This window comes from Mastomys coucha, unplaced genomic scaffold (assembly GCF_008632895.1).
Source record: "Mastomys coucha isolate ucsf_1 unplaced genomic scaffold, UCSF_Mcou_1 pScaffold8, whole genome shotgun sequence".
Taxonomy (NCBI): Eukaryota; Metazoa; Chordata; class Mammalia; order Rodentia; family Muridae; genus Mastomys; species Mastomys coucha.
In genome coordinates this window covers 64,515,733-64,532,995 of record NW_022196914.1, presented here as the reverse complement: position 1 = coordinate 64,532,995, position 17,263 = coordinate 64,515,733, and the positions used below count along the sequence as shown (strand labels likewise).

Genomic DNA, 17,263 nt, shown 5'->3' with positions numbered 1-17,263 from the left:
CTAAGAAAAAAAGACACTGAAGAAAGATGTCCCTGACCCTTCAGGAAACTGTCTTCCACCTGAAGTTCTTCCTGGAAAACTTGATTTCCTTAAGGACTGAATGAGTTCCTGCCTAAAATGCTGTTTCATTCCATAGGAATATATTTCTGGGAGAGACCTTTTCTAGTTATATCAGTGTTCACAATGACAGCAATCAAGTTGTAAAAGATATATTGGTGAAGGTAAGCAACACTCTTATTTGCAAAGCATTTTACTTGGATAAAAAATGTTTTATTTCTATTGAGCCTTGGCAACCTCATTAAAATGCATGGTTAGTACTAGAATTTTTAAATGTCACTAACAAACATTGATGATTAACTAACAGACCCAAACTTTGGGAATTCACAGAAAGTTTCCTCCTCAAGGTTCCTGGTAGCTTAGATGAGAAAATGCCTGTTAGGCTAAATAATCGTCGTAGTGTTTGTGTGACTAGCATGACAGTGCTTGAGAGGCTTGGGAAACTTACCAAAAGTCACTCTAGTTGCAGGAAGTTAGGGCAGAGGAGAGGAGACAATAGAGTCTTAGAAGATGAGCAGGATCAGAGGAAGAGTACAGGGCAGAGGGAGACTCTGTCATGTCAGTGCATTCTGTTAGAGGAAAGCAAGCTCTCCTATGCCAGGTCTGGTGGGAAATGTTTACTGTGGTGTCTTGAAAGCCAGGCTAAGATTTTAGCAAAAAATAAAAAACTTTTTTCAAACAATAGGCTCTGGGCTTTCACTAGAAGTGGTCAGTTAGCTTGTGTTAGAAAAGGCTGGCAACACCACCATGTAGAATGCCTTATAGGAAGTGGACCAGTTGGAAGACTCTTGAAGAAGTTGAGAAATGATAAGCTAGAATTCGCAAGTCCCTGCACAACTTGAAGTGTTTTCAAAAGAGAAAAAGCTTAGATAAAGGAAATAAAAAATCTGCTATGTGGATGAGTGGGTAGAGAACTGTGGTTTATATATACAATAGAGTTCTGTTCATCCGTAAAGAGAAGAGATTTCTATCATTTGCAAGAGAGTGAATGGAACTAGAGATCATCATGTTAAAAGAGATGGGAAACTCTTAAAAAAAAGGGGGGGGGGGAGTGGTGGGCTGGAGAGATGGCTCAGTGGTTAAGAGCACTAACTGTTCTTCTGAAGGTCCTGAGTTCAAATCCCAGCAACCACATGGTGGCTCACAACCATCCATACAGAGATCTGATGCCCTCTTCTGGAGTGTCTGAAGACAGCTACAGTGTACTTACATATAATAATAAATAAATAAAATCTTAAAAAAAGAGAGAGATGGAAAACTGCATCACTCACTCCTCTGTAGAATTTAGACTTCAAAATTATATGGAGAGAGAGAGACAGAGAGAGAGAGAGAGAGAGAGAGAAAGAGAGAGAGAGAGAGAGAGAGCACCCACATATATATAATATGAAACTAGACAGGCCACTGAGGAGGGGGGAAAGGAGAGAAGGAAGCAAAAAGACAATAGGAAATGGAAAAATTACATATTTCATTTTCATCTCATACACTGAACATAGGTTTTAAATGATACATATGAGACATGAAAATGTGGGACTATTTGTAGACCAGTGTGAGGGGAAGAAGGAAAGGGGAGTTGATAGGAGAGCAGATATGAACAAAATCAGTGATACATGTGTATGAAAATATCATATACCTGTTACTTGTATCCTTACTTAATTTTAAAAAAATTTAAAAGTGTATGGAGAGAAGTTGATTCAAAGCTATCTTTCAACAGGGAATTTGGATTATTATTAGAGAATTTCTAAAAGAGAACTCTTAGCTGCAATGGGTTTAAAGATGATCTGTAGTTTTAAACTAGGATCTCACAAAATAAATATTTGAATATCAAACTTCAGAAGGTAGATGCAAATATGTGCATCAGATATGGTCAGGGTCTGGCCTTTCATCAGATTAAGACTTGGTGGAATACACAGCCTGTTCAATAAGACTTAAACTAAGAACGGATCTTGTTTTCTTCTGTTTTGAATCAAATGATTGAAAAGAAACAACATTCTATAATATGTAAAAAGCCTTTTGAAATTCAAACTTAAGTGTCTGTAAATTAAGTTTCTTGACAGAACCACACACACCTTTGTTGCTGTGTGGTTTGTGACTGACTACCAGCTACAATGTAAGTCCTGTAGTTGGAGTAGAGATTGTGACTTGAAAAAATCTAAAATATGTGTTACATGGCCACGTAAAGAGAGCATTTCCAGCCTCTATATTAGCACCTCTCTGGAAAGCAGAAACCCCACAGAGCCAGGGATTTTGGTCTGGTTTATTGTCTGATAGATTTTCAACTCCTAAAGCAGGCTCTGGCATGTAATAGGTATCAGGAATAAATAAATTTTCAGTATACCATTATTAATAATGTCAAAAAAAAAAAACAGAAAGAAGTACTCAGTCATATACAGGGTGGTTATGATAAGTGACAGATGAACTTAGCCAGTGATCTCATATTGTATATAGGTCAGAAAGGCAATGCAGCCGAGTGATGTCCACTCCCATGTCCAAGTAGTACAACGTTCTAAACCCCTGCTTCATCTTATATGAGCCGTGCTCACCCCAAGGGGGTTGTTACTTTTCCATGGCTGTTCTTCATCATGTATACACTTAGGTAATACTAGATCTGCAGAATTGTGAGAATTAAATGACCAATGGGCTACCAGCCAAGATTTGCACATGATAAGTTCCCAATAATTATGAGTTACTACTATTTTATAACTGAACATAACAAAAGAGATAGCATTAATAAATATGCCACTTAAAAAGAACCAACACTAACAAAATTAAGTTAGAATTAACTGCAAAATGGAAAAAAAAATTAGGGGCTAGAGAGCAGCCTCAATTGATGAAATGATTGCTACACTTTGGTGTGTTACTCCAGCCTGTATACCAAGTGACTTGGAAAGCTGCTAGCTTTGTGTGGGGCCTGGAACAGGAGAAGGCTCTTCTGTTGGGAAACCCTGCCAATTAAGGTCCAAGTCTACCATGTCCAAATAGCTCCCCTGAGCCCGGTGCAAGCAGGACATCCTCTAATCTACTCTTAGCTGGGGAGCCTCAACCTGAGAAATGTCATGTAATCCTTGACAAAATTACAGACTCAACGTCCTGGAACCCATCTTCAAGCAGATGAGGTATCCTAGCACCTTAAACCTCATCCAATCAAACTTCACCCTAAGAAGAACCCCTTTACACTTTCCAAGGTTTATACAGTCCTTGTTCGCCCCAAATAAAGTGTACAAGCTGTTTTGTTGAACATCATTTAAGAGAGCTGTTTCATTGAATGTCATCTAAAAGAGCTGTAACACTAAAATCTTTGGAGAACACACACACACAAACACACACACTCACTACCGGACCAGGATCCTGCTAACCCACCCATTCCAGACTTTAATTCATCCTTACTTGCCCACTAACCACTCCGTCCTTCCCACTTGGGGTGCCGCAGCACCTGGTCACACCAAGGGAAGAAGCAAAAGCAGAAGGCCAATCTTCAGCAGGTCCAGGCTGCTGTGCAGGCTGCTCTATCTACCGCTTGGACCTTATGATCTAGCAGACCCGATGGTACTTGAGGTGTCAGTGACAGGGAGGCTATTTGGAGCCTTTGGCAGGCCGCTATATATGAATCACAGAAAAGACCTTTGAGATTTTGGAACAAGGCCATCATCTGCAGACAACGATTCTCCCTTTGAAAGACAACTCTTCACCTGCTAGTGGGCCTTAGTGGAAACTGAACCACCAAGTTATCATGAGACCTGAGCTGCCCATCATGAGCTAGGTATTATCTGACCCACCAAGTCATAAAGTAGGACATGTACAACAGCAATCCATTATCAAATGGAAATGATATTTTTTGTGATTAGGCCTGAGCAGGTCCTGAAGGCACAAGCAAGTTACATGAAGAAGTTGTCCAAATACCTCTTATTTCTACTTTTACAATGCCATCTACTGCCAAGCATGCACCTATAGCCTCATGGGGTGTTCCCTATCATCAGCTAACTGAGGACGACACTAGGGGCTGGTTTCACTGATGGTTCTGAACGTTGTGGGGGCACCATCCAGAAGTGGACAGCTGTAGCATTGCAGCTCCTTTCTGGGACAACCCTGAAAGTCACCAGTGAAGGGAAATCTTACAGTGGGAAGAATTTCAGTCAGTACACATGGTCATAAATTTTGTTTGGAAAGAGAAATGGACAGATAGGCGATTGTTCACTGATTCAGGAGCTATTGTCAATGGATCAGCTGAAGGGTCAGGGACTTGGAAAGAGCCTGATTGCAAAGTTGCTGAGAAAGACGTCTGTGGAAGAAGTATGTGGGTAGATCTCTACAAATGGGCAAAGGATGTGAAGATACTTGTGTCCCATGTAAGTGCTTATCAGAAGGTGACTTCAACTGAGGAGGTGTTTAGTAAATCAAGTAGATAGGATGACCTGTTCTGTGGATAGTGAACATCTTTCCCTAGCTATCCCTGTCATTGTTCATGGGTCCATGAACAAAGTGGCCATGGTGGCATAGAAGGGAGTTACGCATGGGCTTGACAGCATGGACTTCCAGTCACCCAGGCTCGCCTGGCTACAGCAGCTGCTGAGTACTAGATCTGCCAACAGGTATACTGGCTGGCTTTGTGTGTGTCAATTTGACACAAGCTAGAGTCATCAGAGGGGAAGGAGCCTCAGTTGAGGAAGTGCTTCCCTGAGGTCCAGGCAGAACACTTAAATACATGAAATTAAAACTAAGTCTTAAGGAAAAACACCACAAAGGTGGGCACTTTGACTCTGGATTGCAGTTCCACTGCTGGAGAGGTGGGGCAGGAAGGCCAAAAGGTCAAAGTCAGACTTAGCTACACAAGAAGTCTGAGGCTAGCCTGAGCTATATGAGACTCTGTCTCAAAGGAGGAAAAAAAACCTCTTATGTTCATACTGATGACTCAGGCTCGTCTAGCATGAAGGGTAGCAGTGTAGACTTTCTTGTTTGTACCTTTTTCTCCAGGGATGGAAACTTGATTCTTTTGTTAGCCATAATCATTATGGACATATATATATATTTACATCAATACTTATATACATGCATGCATGCCTACTATACACATGCATATACATATGTACATACTTATCTAATCATGGCATATTCACAAAATAAATTTCAACATTGTTAGTGTATAGCCCTATGAAAAAGAATGCATGAGCTGTATGACTTGTTTTGTCTTTTGACATAAACGGTGGTCAAGATTCTGTTTTTCAAATTTATGGGGGGTTGTCTCTACTTTTCCTCCTACTGTGCCTGTAGTCTGCATTCTGGTACTGTTACGCTCATACAGTACTGTTTTATCGGTTTTGGATTTTCCCTTCTTTCTGGTTGGATTCACTGATCATTGGTATTGCAGTGTGTTTATGTGTAGTCTTGCTGTGGATCCGAGCATGAGAGGTGTTTGGTGCTCTTCCTTTATCCCAACTTCCTACTTTTTATTCCTCCCTTGATCTTTTTTTCAGTTTCTTCAATAACATACATTAATTATATATTGTAGTGGGCTTCCTTATGAAATTTTTATATGACACATATCATTACCCCTCATTAGCCCCTCTCCCTCCCCCTCCTCTTCCCAGATAACCAGCTAGCTCTCCCCGCTGTCCTCTGCACAGCGCCCAGCCATTCCCTGGAAATGTCTAACAGCCTCATAGATTCCTCTTACCTTTTTCTTTCAAGGCGGATCTCCAGACAAGTTCTCAGCGTTTAAACCTCTCAGCCTCCAATGCTGCTGTGGCTGAACTTAAACCCGATTGTTGTATTGATGATGTCATACACCATGAAGTAAAGGAAATTGGGACGCACATGTAAGAATTAAGTTTACTACTTCTCAAAAACTTTGCTCATTTATTAATTTAGTTTCCTTTTTCTTTTTTTGTCTTTTGTGTATTTTTTCATATTTATATATTTTAAATATATTATAATAAACACATAAAGTACAATGTATATTTAAGTATATTATATATTTATATATTTTAAATATTTCTTTATTTGGGTTTTTTTACCTATTCACTTTTCATCCCGCTTACTGCCCCCTCCCGGTCCTCTCCTCCCACAATCTTTCCCTCCACTTCTCTGGCCTAGTGGTGTACATCCTGGATATCCCCCTCCATCCTGGCACTTCTAGTCGCTGTTAGGCTAGGCCCTTCCTCTCCCAGTGAAGCCAAACAAGGCAGCCCAGCTAGAAGAACATATCCCACAGACAGGCAGCAGCTTTTGGGATAGCCTCTGCTCCAGTTTTTGGGACCCACATGAAGATCAAGTTGCTTATCTGCTACCTATGTGCAGGAGGCCTAGGTCCCAGCCTTATATATTCTTTGGTTGATGGTTCAGACTCTGAGAGCCCCAAGAGTCCAAGTTAGTTGATTCTGTTGTTCTTCCTGTGGAGTTCATATCCGCTTTGGGGCCCACAACCCTTCCTCCTGTTCTTCCATAAGAATTCCCAAGCTCTGTCCATTGTTTGGCTGTGGGTGCCTGCATCTGTCTGAGTCAGCTGCTGGGTGGAGCCTCTCAGAGGACAACATGCTCCTGTCTGCAAGAATAACAGAATGTCATTAATAGTGTCAGGGATTGGTGCTTGCCCGTGGGATGTCTCAAGTTGGAGCAGTTAATCCCCTCTGAAACTATGTGGGCTTCCGAAGCTCCCAGGGACCCCTAAAGTCAGTCTCAGAAGCTTACTGTCTCTTCAAAGTATTCCTCATTCCTCCTGTCTCTGCTTCCATCATCAACTGTGTTCTTCATTGTATCCATTAAAGCATGTAATGCAGAAACATTTTAAATACAAAGTTGTACCTAGTTATTTGATCAGACAATGTTCCACCAGCTCTATTGAAGGTATTTTTTATTGAATACTCTGAGGTTGATATGAACTTTGGATTAAAATCCCCTAGAGGTTAGTTCTCTGAGCTATCATTTGTTAATCACTTAGCACTTGAGAGATCCCCCACTAGCCTTTAGAAACTCTGATTTATCTATGCCTTTCAAAACTGTCTATAACATAATCCACCACCTATGTCAGTCATTCTTGCCTCTCTTCCTGTAGTACTGTGGATCTTCTTTAACTGCAAACTCATTCTGTGGTATGAAGTGTGTTTGCTTACAAAGAACTACCTGTGGCATTTTGTATAATTTTGTATATCTCAGAAATAGGATGATTTTCTCAAAGAAGCTTTCCTACATTTGTATATAGCTTGCAGGACCTGTGGGTTTCCTATCTTTTGTCCTTACAGTTATTATGGGGTTAACATATGAAGTCTATGTAGCCTATATATCCCAGTGAAATGCCAGAGAATAGTGGTTCACCTTCACTGAAGCTGAACTTCCTGGGTAGTAGTGTAGCCACCATTCTATAGGAAATGGATGAAACTACTTTAGAGTACCCAGGACTCAAGGCTAGTCTCAAAACCTATAGGTGCTATAGTGCTTCTCCTGCGAACACTTCCTGAGCAAGTATTGTGCAGGGTTTTGGCTTTGTTGCTGGTTTTTGGATTTGTGTGTGTGTGTGTGTGTGTGTGTGTGTGTGTGTGTGTGTGTGTGTTTGCACACACCCACACATAAAGGTTTGTTTTGTTGTTTGCATATACTTGGCTTGGTGTTTTGTTGAGATGTGACTATCACTGTTTGGTCACTTTTTTTTTTTTTTTTTTGGTTTTTCGAGACATGGTTTCTCTGAGTAGCCCTGGCTGTCCTGGAACTCACTCTGTAGACCAGGCTGGCCTCGAACTCAGAAATCCACCTGCCTCTGCCTCCCAAGTGCTGGGATTAAAGGCATGCACCACCACCGCCCAGCGCTCTTACACTTAACATACAACTAAGCTGTCCTGTAGCTGGTCATTCTCCAGCCTCCCCTTCCCCTACCAGTATTAGATGCATATGGCACCATACCCAGCTCTGGGATTGTTAGGTTCAACTCGTTTTCTAGCCCCTATTATCAATATAAGGCACCAGTATAAAGGAGAAATTAAATTACCCAATTTTACTAAGTTGTATAGAACTATTAAGAGATTAATGTATTTCTATGTCTTTTTATATGCATAGATATAACATTTACATATAAATATTTCTCAAGCTTTCATGCTTCTCAGTTCACTGTGAATATTTTTCTACATCAGTCAGTATCCTTAAATACATGCTTTTCTAAATAACTACCTCTTATGTATTTGGTCATTTGTGCTTTGTTTACAGAATATTTTCAGTTTTTTGCTACTATAAACAAAATAGAATCCTATATTGCCTGTGAATACTTGAAGTAGATGTTCTTTGGGAAACAACATCCTTAAGACTCTAAACCACAAGATTGTTTCTAAATTCCTTTCACCACCTGGCAATGTAAAAACACTTAAGTTTTCCTAACTCTTACCAACCTAAGGGATTCTTGCCAAACCTTGTAAGATTAAAAGTATTATCTCATTGTTTTAACATCTTTGACTATGTGTATAACTTACCGTTTCACAGCTAGTTTTATGATCTAGCTACAGGACTGTAACATGTCTGTGTATTCTTTTCATAAATAGTTATGTATTCCTTTCCTCACATTTTGAATGATACATTCCTACTTTGCTGATTGAGTTAGAAAAACCCTTTGTATATTAACAATTTAAGCATGTTAGTATGGTACTAGAAGTAATTTATACCAACTTTTTAATTGTTTTAGTGGGTTTTGTTGTCTTGAGACATAGTCTCATTGTATATTTGTGGCTGGCATAGAACTCAGGCTGACATAGAACTCACAGAGATCCACCTGCCTCAACCTCTGCCTACCAAGTGCTGCAATTAAGGTATGGGCCACCACACCCAGGTTTCCTAGAGGTTTTTATTAAAACTTGCACACCATTCCCCATTGAAACATGTTCTCTCTTCCTGGCATTTCCTTTAAGATGCATATTTTTCAAGTACGAATGAACTCTTCTCCCTCAATCATATGCTTATTCTGGAAAATATTTTCAGAATACAATCTACTTCCAAAGGAAGAAATTTGAAGTTCCAATTCTAAAAGGGATAGGTATCATTTTTTTTTAATGTGGGTGAGAGAGACTGTAATATAGTTAGTACATGGAGTATGTGCAGTAGCAATGGAGACCAGAAAGTATGCCTGTATCTTAGCATGCTGAGATTGACACGAATCCTTCCTTGCCCAGCAGTAGCAAGCTAGGAGCCATCTCCTCATGCCATGCCATTTCTTTCCATTCGTGTATATTTGTATCCATATACACTAAAACTTTTTTCCTACTTTAATCTCACTTAGCTACAATTTCACATTGTTGATTTTTTTTTTGTTTTTTTTTTTGTTGTTGTTGTTTTACATTTTTAAGTAGAATTGAAGTGTGTTAGATTTATTATTAAGACATCTCTCTGTTTCAGCTTGGTGTGTGCTGTGAGTTACACAACTCAGGGTGGAGAAAAAATGTATTTTAGAAAATTCTTCAAATTTCAGGTATTGAATATGGCAGAGATAAAGTTATTTTCAAGTGCCTTTTATTTTCTTAGAAGTGAAGTTATTCCTCTTTTTCTGGGAGAAACAAGTTTTAAATAGAACGAATAGCTCATGTCTTGGATTCATTTTATAAACTTAGTGTTCAAAAGTCAGACTAAGTTAAGTTCAAATGAATTACCACCAGTGTAATGCCTTTATAATAAAATAAAGCATTTTATTGAAAAATAAAATCTTGTTTTATTAATGAGACAACATAAATCTAAAAAGGGATAAAATGAATACAAAGCCTAAGTAAGATTATTAAGAATACCATTAATTATTGAAAGAATAGTTTAAATGAAAAAACACTGAATGTTTTGCATGAATATTTTATAAATACTACAAAATCTTAAACAATTAAAGTTAAAACATGGGTTTGAATCATTAAAGCCTGTGGTTTAAAACAAATAAAAATAGTCAGATCAGGATTTCCTGACTGATGTGCTTTGTTTGAACCAGGTTCTCAAACCACTGGATGTGAAAACCAAATTTTACAACGCAGAGGTAAGTATGAGGCAGGTAATAAGATTTCAGTTAGACATGGAAATCTTCACTGAGAGTCAGGTATTGACTGTCATGTTAAGCGATGCTAATATGACTGAAGTATTTATGATAATGAGCCTAAATTCCAGTAAGAAGTGGCTTTTGTTGAAAGTGTTCCTTATTCTGCTTGTTTTAACCTACATATGATCCAGTGTGTCCTGATTTCTGCTCTGGTGATTTTCTGGGACATTCACCCCTTTTTAACAACTGCCCTACAATCCACATAATGGCGGGGGTATTGCTTTCACACACTAGCAATCTGCTGAATACTTGCAGTGACTTCCTAGATGTTTCTAGATTCAGGCGGTGGACGAAGACTTAATGTCCATGAGAAAAGAAGGGCAGCGAATGCCCCCTGGAAATCCATGTACCAACAAGGGCTAAGGGCAGCCAGTGCTAGGAAGAAAAAAAAGCTTACTGGGAGAGCCTCAGAGGGCAAAACTGGAGAAAAATGGGGCCTGAAGAGTAGGGCGTGCTCTGCCCTTAGCCTAGAGAAAAGTCAAGTAGGATTGGCCCTCACATTTTATTGTTTTGGATTTTATCATTTGGATTTTCTCAAAAATTGTAAATTAACTCCAGGGCTGTAGAAAAATGGTCTCGGGTATATGGTGAGTTAAGGCCAGCCTGTGATGCACAGTCGGCTAGAGCTCATCCTGAGATACACAGTGAGACCATGCCTTGAAGAAAACAAGAGGAATCTTCATGAAAAGCCCTTCTAGCCCTCCTATAAATTAAGAATTACTCAAATGTTATATTCTTTCATGAAGAGTCTGTGATCAGAAATGTGCAGCCAGTGTCCTAGTGTTTCACTCAGGATAAAGCTTACATTATAGCCAGACTTAGTTAGCAGGCGCAGTGAATAACCTGCCCTGTAAATATGTGTTAAAGGAAAGGAAAAATGCCTGTAATTGACAAAGGCGATCTAGAACGGTACATAAAATAACAGTGGGCTAAGAAGTCAAAGCAGATAGACATTCATTGAGACAACTAAATAGAAACAAAGCATGGAAAAGTCACTATGATCTCAAAGGTTTTTCAGAATTACAAGTTAGATAAATACTCCTCAGCCAATAGTATGAATCAATCAGATTATGTATTTCAAGTAGTTGGTAACCACGTCATCGGGAATGGCTGACATGTAATACTCTATGATCCCTGGGCCATGTATTTGTCAGACATGGTTTGTTACCACTTCTAATCACACTATTGTGAAACTGGTTTCATGAGAGATTTTGCTAGAGTTTTCTAAGCTAGGAAAGTCTTACAGGGAGATACACAAATTAACAGATAGGAGTCAAACCTTTGATCACCCTGTCAAAGCCCTATGCCAGGTGGGAACTGAAGTAAATGGAAGCATATGACTTTCCCAGCCTCAGAAACCTACTGTGGTGGTGGGGACTGCGTAATATAGCCATAATATATGTTATTCCCTATATCCCAAACTGATATGTATTCATACTCTAGGAGCATAGCAGTGACAGATTACTCCCAGCTATACATTTGAAGGAAGTGTCATTTGGCATTGGACATAATAAATCTAATTTCAAATGTATACTTATATAATGCATACTAGGCAGAAATCTAATAACAGTAAGAAGAAAATGAACTGAATTGTCTAGAATGGTCTATCCCAGCATTTCCTTAAATATGGCCTATGGTAACTTTATGGTAACTAATCACCCAAGACCCTCCTCTACGATAGGATTCCAGCATTAGGGAAATTCAGGAGAAGCTTTATGATGTTCTATCTTAAGTGTGAGGTGGAGTGTGCTTGCACCTGAGGTATGGAGAATGGCAGTTCGGGTGCTGAGTGTGTCCCACAGAACAGCATCAGCGAGTGTGGAAAGCGGATCAGTGGGCACGCTCTGCCCTTCGCTGCCCTTCCTGTAGGTGGCCGTTGAAGTACTCAGCCTAGCCCTCCTCTCTGCCCGTTGTCACTTAACTGTAGCAGTGTCGCCTTTTAGAAAAGTAGTTTGTCATATTTCTGTATGTTGCTTCCTATTTACTTTCTTGTTTACTAATGCTGTCTTTAGTAAGTAAAAAAAATGCAGAAATGCATTTTATTTTAAAGTTATTCTTTTTCTTTAACATTTAACTCTGATTTTTCTAATTTTTTCTTTTTTATTTTTCCATTAGAGTGACCTCAGTTCTGTGGTAATTTCATTTTTTATTATAAATTTATATGCTTTTCTCACCCCTTTTTGACTCTGCCTAATTAATCTCTCTCTACAAAACATAGTGGAAAAACAGTTAGTTGTGAATACTCAATCTGTAACTTCCAAAACAGAATATACAATTTGAGCATACTTTTTCAATTGTTTGCCTGTGGGATTAAATTGTCACATTGATATGATTGCATTCTCATTTATAGTGTCTTGAGTGCTTCTTTTAGAAGATGCCTATAATCTCATTCTCTTTTATCTTTGGGATTTTTAATGTCTTGCTGTGAAATATCCAGTTCTCTTCCCTTCCTTACATAGAATATTCACTTGAAATTCATTTTGAGGTGCACAGTGGTTGTACATCTGTGCCTTTAACAAAAGCAAGCAAAAGAAAGCAAATTTCCCACACTGGCTGAATTCATATTTTCAACTTTCTATTTACAATAAGCAGTATTTGCTTATTATTTACATGTGTATAACAGCATCCGCAGCCTCAGCACTAAATTCTTGCCTTAATTTTCAGATGTTAAATGACTTCGTACTAACTGTTCAAACTAACTTGATTTTCCATTATGCTGCTTTCCTTTCATTTTTCCTAAGCTGTTCATCATGTTATACAGAGAATTGCATTTTAAAAATTGAAGTATGGGCCTTTGGTTATTGTAAGAGCAATGGATTTATGGGATATATTCAGTTCTCTCCCTAAGAAAGAGTAATAGAAAGATGTGTTTAGATGGCACGTTGTTTGAGCCAGCTGTGGTAGTGCACAGGTTTAATCAGCAGCAACTGGGAGACAGAGGCAGGCAGATCTGTGAGTCACCCTTGGCTGTGTAGTTACAGGACAGCCAGAACTAATAGAGATGCTGTCTCAAGTAAAATAAAATAAAATAGGAAAAAAAAAAGAAAAGAAAGGAAAAAGAGGAAAGAAAAGAAAGAATCTGTTTTAGGCACATTAAATTATAATTTCCCTATGTTTTACATGATTTGTCACTTTTCTTCAGCATTTTAAAAAAGCTCATAATTCCTCAATTTGAGAGCATAATTAATTTCAGATTTCTATAACTAAAACTTTTGGGGGAGAATAATTTCTGAATACCCTTGTTATAACATTTTTATTCTTTAGTCACCCAAAGGAGACCCAGAACCCAAGAGGTATAAGATTAAAGATGTTTAACAGAAATAGGCAGGGAATTCAATGTTTTTGTAAATTGAATATTTAAGTTACCCACTGACTGAGATGAATAACATCATTTTGAAATATGTCAAAGTCCACAGAATACCCTGTGACACGGTTAGAAGCTGAACTGTCATCAGGCTATTTACATACTCTTGTTTTAACCTAGAGATCCGTATAAAATGAACCCAGAAGTGCCCAAGACCATATAGAACTTACTTTAATTTTAAAAATTACACCCTAATAGGTATAACAAAGGATTATTCGTAGCTAGTAGTCTCTATCTAAATTGAAATAGTTGCATAATAATGACATTATTTCAGAATACTCACATGAAGACTTAAGATTGTCTTCCCTCAGCACTGTAAGAGTGTACCCATTACACTGAAGTTCTTGTTAACATTTTAGCATCTGATCAGATTTAGAATTTGCTGTTGTAACTAGTCAAACACATGCTTTTGGGGTCCATAAAATACATCAAGTTATCAATATATTGATATATCAAGTTATCCCACATCCATTGTTTGACAGGGCATCTGTTGACTAACACCTCACTTTGCTCCTGTTTATTATGTTAGGAGGAAGATTTCTTTTCTTGCATTAATTGTGATAATTTTGATTTGCAGGCATGAACTAATCACATTTGTGGTTAATACTTTTTATATAAGTAAGATATTTTTATTAAGGTTAATACTTTAAATATCGTGACATTTTGGTGGATTTTTTTTCCCATATCCTCAGACTGATGAAGTATTTCTTGAAGCCCAAATTCAGAATATTACAACCTCACCAATGTTTATGGAGAAAGTTTCATTAGAGCCATCAATAATGTACAATGTAACAGAATTAAATTCGGTGAACCAAGCTGGAGAATGGTGAGTACAAAATGTTTGCTATTATTTGGAAAGATGCAGGCTTTTCTAGTGTAATAGATTTATTTTAAAATAATTGATGGACGTAATGTTTTAGAGAGGTTTTAGATTAATCAAAACCTTCCTAAGAAAGCAGGAGTCCCACAAGCCCTCCTCCTCAGTCAGTTTCTCCTCTTGGGTTTTGTTTCCTTGTGTGCCTTTGTTTGTCTTAGAACCAGGCTCCCCTCATGTTGCCAGGCTAGGCTCAAGCTAGCTTCTGCCACAGCTTCCCAAGGAGCATTATACTCCATGCACCCAGCTCTCCTGTCTTGTGTTAATGTGGCACATTTTATGACCTTGGACCAATATTGATTCCTAATACAAGCAGAGTCCATAGTTGAAGTACTGTATGTGCACAATGTAAGATTGGACAAGTCCATAGCGGCACATGTCTGCCATTACTAAGAGTTCTCCTCACGCCTGCTTGTCCTCCCTCCACATAAAAATAAAGGACCGCCTTTCCTCAGCTTGGCTTGTACTTTTCAAAAGCACTTGTTCTCTCCTTGACTCCCAAGACAGGGTTCCTTTGTGAAGAAAGCTCTGTAGCCCAGGCTGGCCTGCCTGCCTCTGCCTCCTGAGTAGGGAATAAAGGCCTGTGCCCCACCGCCCAGCTGTGCTTGTTCTCTTACCTTTCATATTTCATCCAGACCAATCTGAAACTAATTGTTACCCTGCAAATGATAAAACCTAAACGGGCAGGATAGTGGAGAAGATCCTAGGGATTATCGTTTGGGTGAGTGTGAACTTGACAAAGAAATTATCTCCATATAAGAAGAAATCGACATCAGAGTAGATGGTTTGAATGGTTTTATGAAACGTATACATGTCTTTCTATTGCTATTTTCGAAGATAAGGGACAAGGAAATGTACTATTAATGTAGATGAGGAAGTAAAGCTGGGTAGTGTATCTGATTTTCTTAGTAATGACATACTCATAGGGTGGTTAGATCCTTTACCTTCACCGAGAAAACAAGTTTCCATTCTTCCTTCATTTTGAAAGCAATTCCTTAGGTTAGGACAGTGTATCTCGAGGGTAGTAGTGTAGATAAATGGATAGCACTTTCCAAGCATGTGCAGCACCCTGAGTTCTCTCCCTGTGTTTAAGCTGGTTCCCCTGCCCCTCCCTTTCTTCCTGTTTTGTGGAGAGAGTGCTGGGGACTGAGCCAGCGCCTCACACATGCTGGGCAAGTGCTCATCGCTCAGAAAACACAGCTTCTTTTTCACTTTCTATTTGAGACAGTCTTATTAAGTTGCCCAATCTCTTTGAACACACTGACTCACCAGGCAGACATTTCTTTTCATTTGGGTTGAAACATCTGACCACCCCTAGATATCTGGGTGCAAATCACCCATTTCCTATTCAAAAGAATTAACGGCATGAATAGTGTTGCCTTCAGAAAGATACTTAATATACTTTTCTGTCTGTTTCTACACTGGCCAGCGTGTCTACTTTTGGGTCCAGAGGATATTTGCAGCCAATGGATACACGCCAATACTTGTACTGCCTAAAGCCCAAGAAAGAATTTGCAGAAAAAGCCGGCATCATTAAGGGAGTGACAGTAATTGGGAAACTGGATATAGTGTGGAAAACAAATCTAGGTGAAAGGGGACGGTTACAGACCAGCCAGCTTCAAAGGATGGTGAGTCCAGAAAACACTGCGTGCAGTGTCGGTGTGAGAGGGGAGTTGAGTCTTACACCTCAGCACTAAAAAACAGAGGCCACAAGTCACTCAAGTCTAGAAAATACTAATAGTTGTGTTGATCCATAGGTAGAAAACTAGTGCTGAGATTAATGGAAAATGATCAGATGTTAGTTTCTCTTTATTATGTAAGTTTTTGTCTGTTTTGGTTTTTTTGTTGTTGTTGTTTTTAATTTCACCAAACAGGACTTAAGATAACTGTGTATGAGTTATTCTTATCTCTCCTAAGTCACGCTCACTGCTCATTTGGTGCTCATTACTTTGAGGTATTCTGGGAGATACCCTGAACTTCGTAGAATTACTGCACTTACCAACTCAGTCCACATTTCTGCTGTTTTTTTCTTAAAACGAGCTATCATGTGCAGCCCTGGCTGGTCTGGAACTGGACAACACTTTGAGATCAGATCTCCTAAATCCTAACTCATTTCTTGTCTAAAGGCAAGATTCATCTTAATTCTACTGAGTCCAGAGTAATTATATCAAAAACAGTGCAGGTCTGTAGTGTCCTTCTAGCTGAGGTCACAGCAAAAGAGATTAGAGTGAGTGACTAGGCCAGAGCAACAGCATGTCCTCAGAACGCCAGATGTGTCTGCGAGCAAAGGTGCAGATGTCTTCATTACCATTGAAAGGGTTTTTTTATTTTGTACTTTTACTGTTCTTTCTTTTTTTCACAGGCTCCAGGTTATGGAGATGTTAGGCTGTCTTTGGAGGCCATCCCAGATACTGTAAACCTAGAAGAACCTTTCCATATTACCTGTAAAATCACAAACTGCAGGTAATGCCAATGTGGTGGAGATGGGCATCCATTTGTACTTCCTTCACATTTCACAGTACTAAAGAATGAGCCAGCAGGGTCTTATGGGATGGCAGATTGAGAACAGTCAGATACATTTTTCTGACAAAGGAACATATCTTTAATATTAACAAGAAAAAACATGGTTGTAAACTTAAAACAAAAGGGACTTATAGGTTAGAAATTGATTCTGATTTTTTTTATCTTTTGCCAATTTTGTTTGGTAGAGTTGTCTAAGACAGTTTTGTTATATAGCTCAGGCTGGTCCTGCCCTTGCCATCTTCTTACCCTTCTGAGTGATGGGAATACAGGCTAAAGGTTTTTTTTTTTGTTTGTTTTGAGACGAGGTCTCCCTGTGTATCTGTGCTTGCCTGGAGCTACTATGTAGACCAGGCTGATGTCATTAATAGAGATCCAATAGCCCGTGTCTCCTGGAGTGATGGGATTA

At 39.0% G+C, this 17,263-nt stretch overlaps 1 protein-coding gene across 4 annotated transcripts in view; it reads left to right on the top strand.

Annotated features, from left to right (window-relative positions):
* Positions 1 to 17,263, top strand: part of Trappc13 (trafficking protein particle complex 13) — a 29,356-nt gene that overhangs the window by 9,343 nt on the left and 2,750 nt on the right. For 2 of the 4 annotated variants that reach the window (XM_031360045.1, XM_031360046.1), the window contains exons 4-11: positions 137 to 221; positions 5,740 to 5,867; positions 9,421 to 9,493; positions 9,992 to 10,036; positions 12,212 to 12,229; positions 14,153 to 14,286; positions 15,764 to 15,962; positions 16,697 to 16,797. In XM_031360045.1, the coding sequence (XP_031215905.1) occupies positions 137 to 221; positions 5,740 to 5,867; positions 9,421 to 9,493; positions 9,992 to 10,036; positions 12,212 to 12,229; positions 14,153 to 14,286; positions 15,764 to 15,962; positions 16,697 to 16,797 (783 nt within the window). The remainder of the gene's footprint in view (positions 1 to 136; positions 222 to 5,739; positions 5,868 to 9,420; positions 9,494 to 9,991; positions 10,037 to 12,211; positions 12,230 to 14,152; positions 14,287 to 15,763; positions 15,963 to 16,696; positions 16,798 to 17,263) is intronic. The other 2 variants (XM_031360048.1, XM_031360047.1) reach the window with 1 other exon arrangement.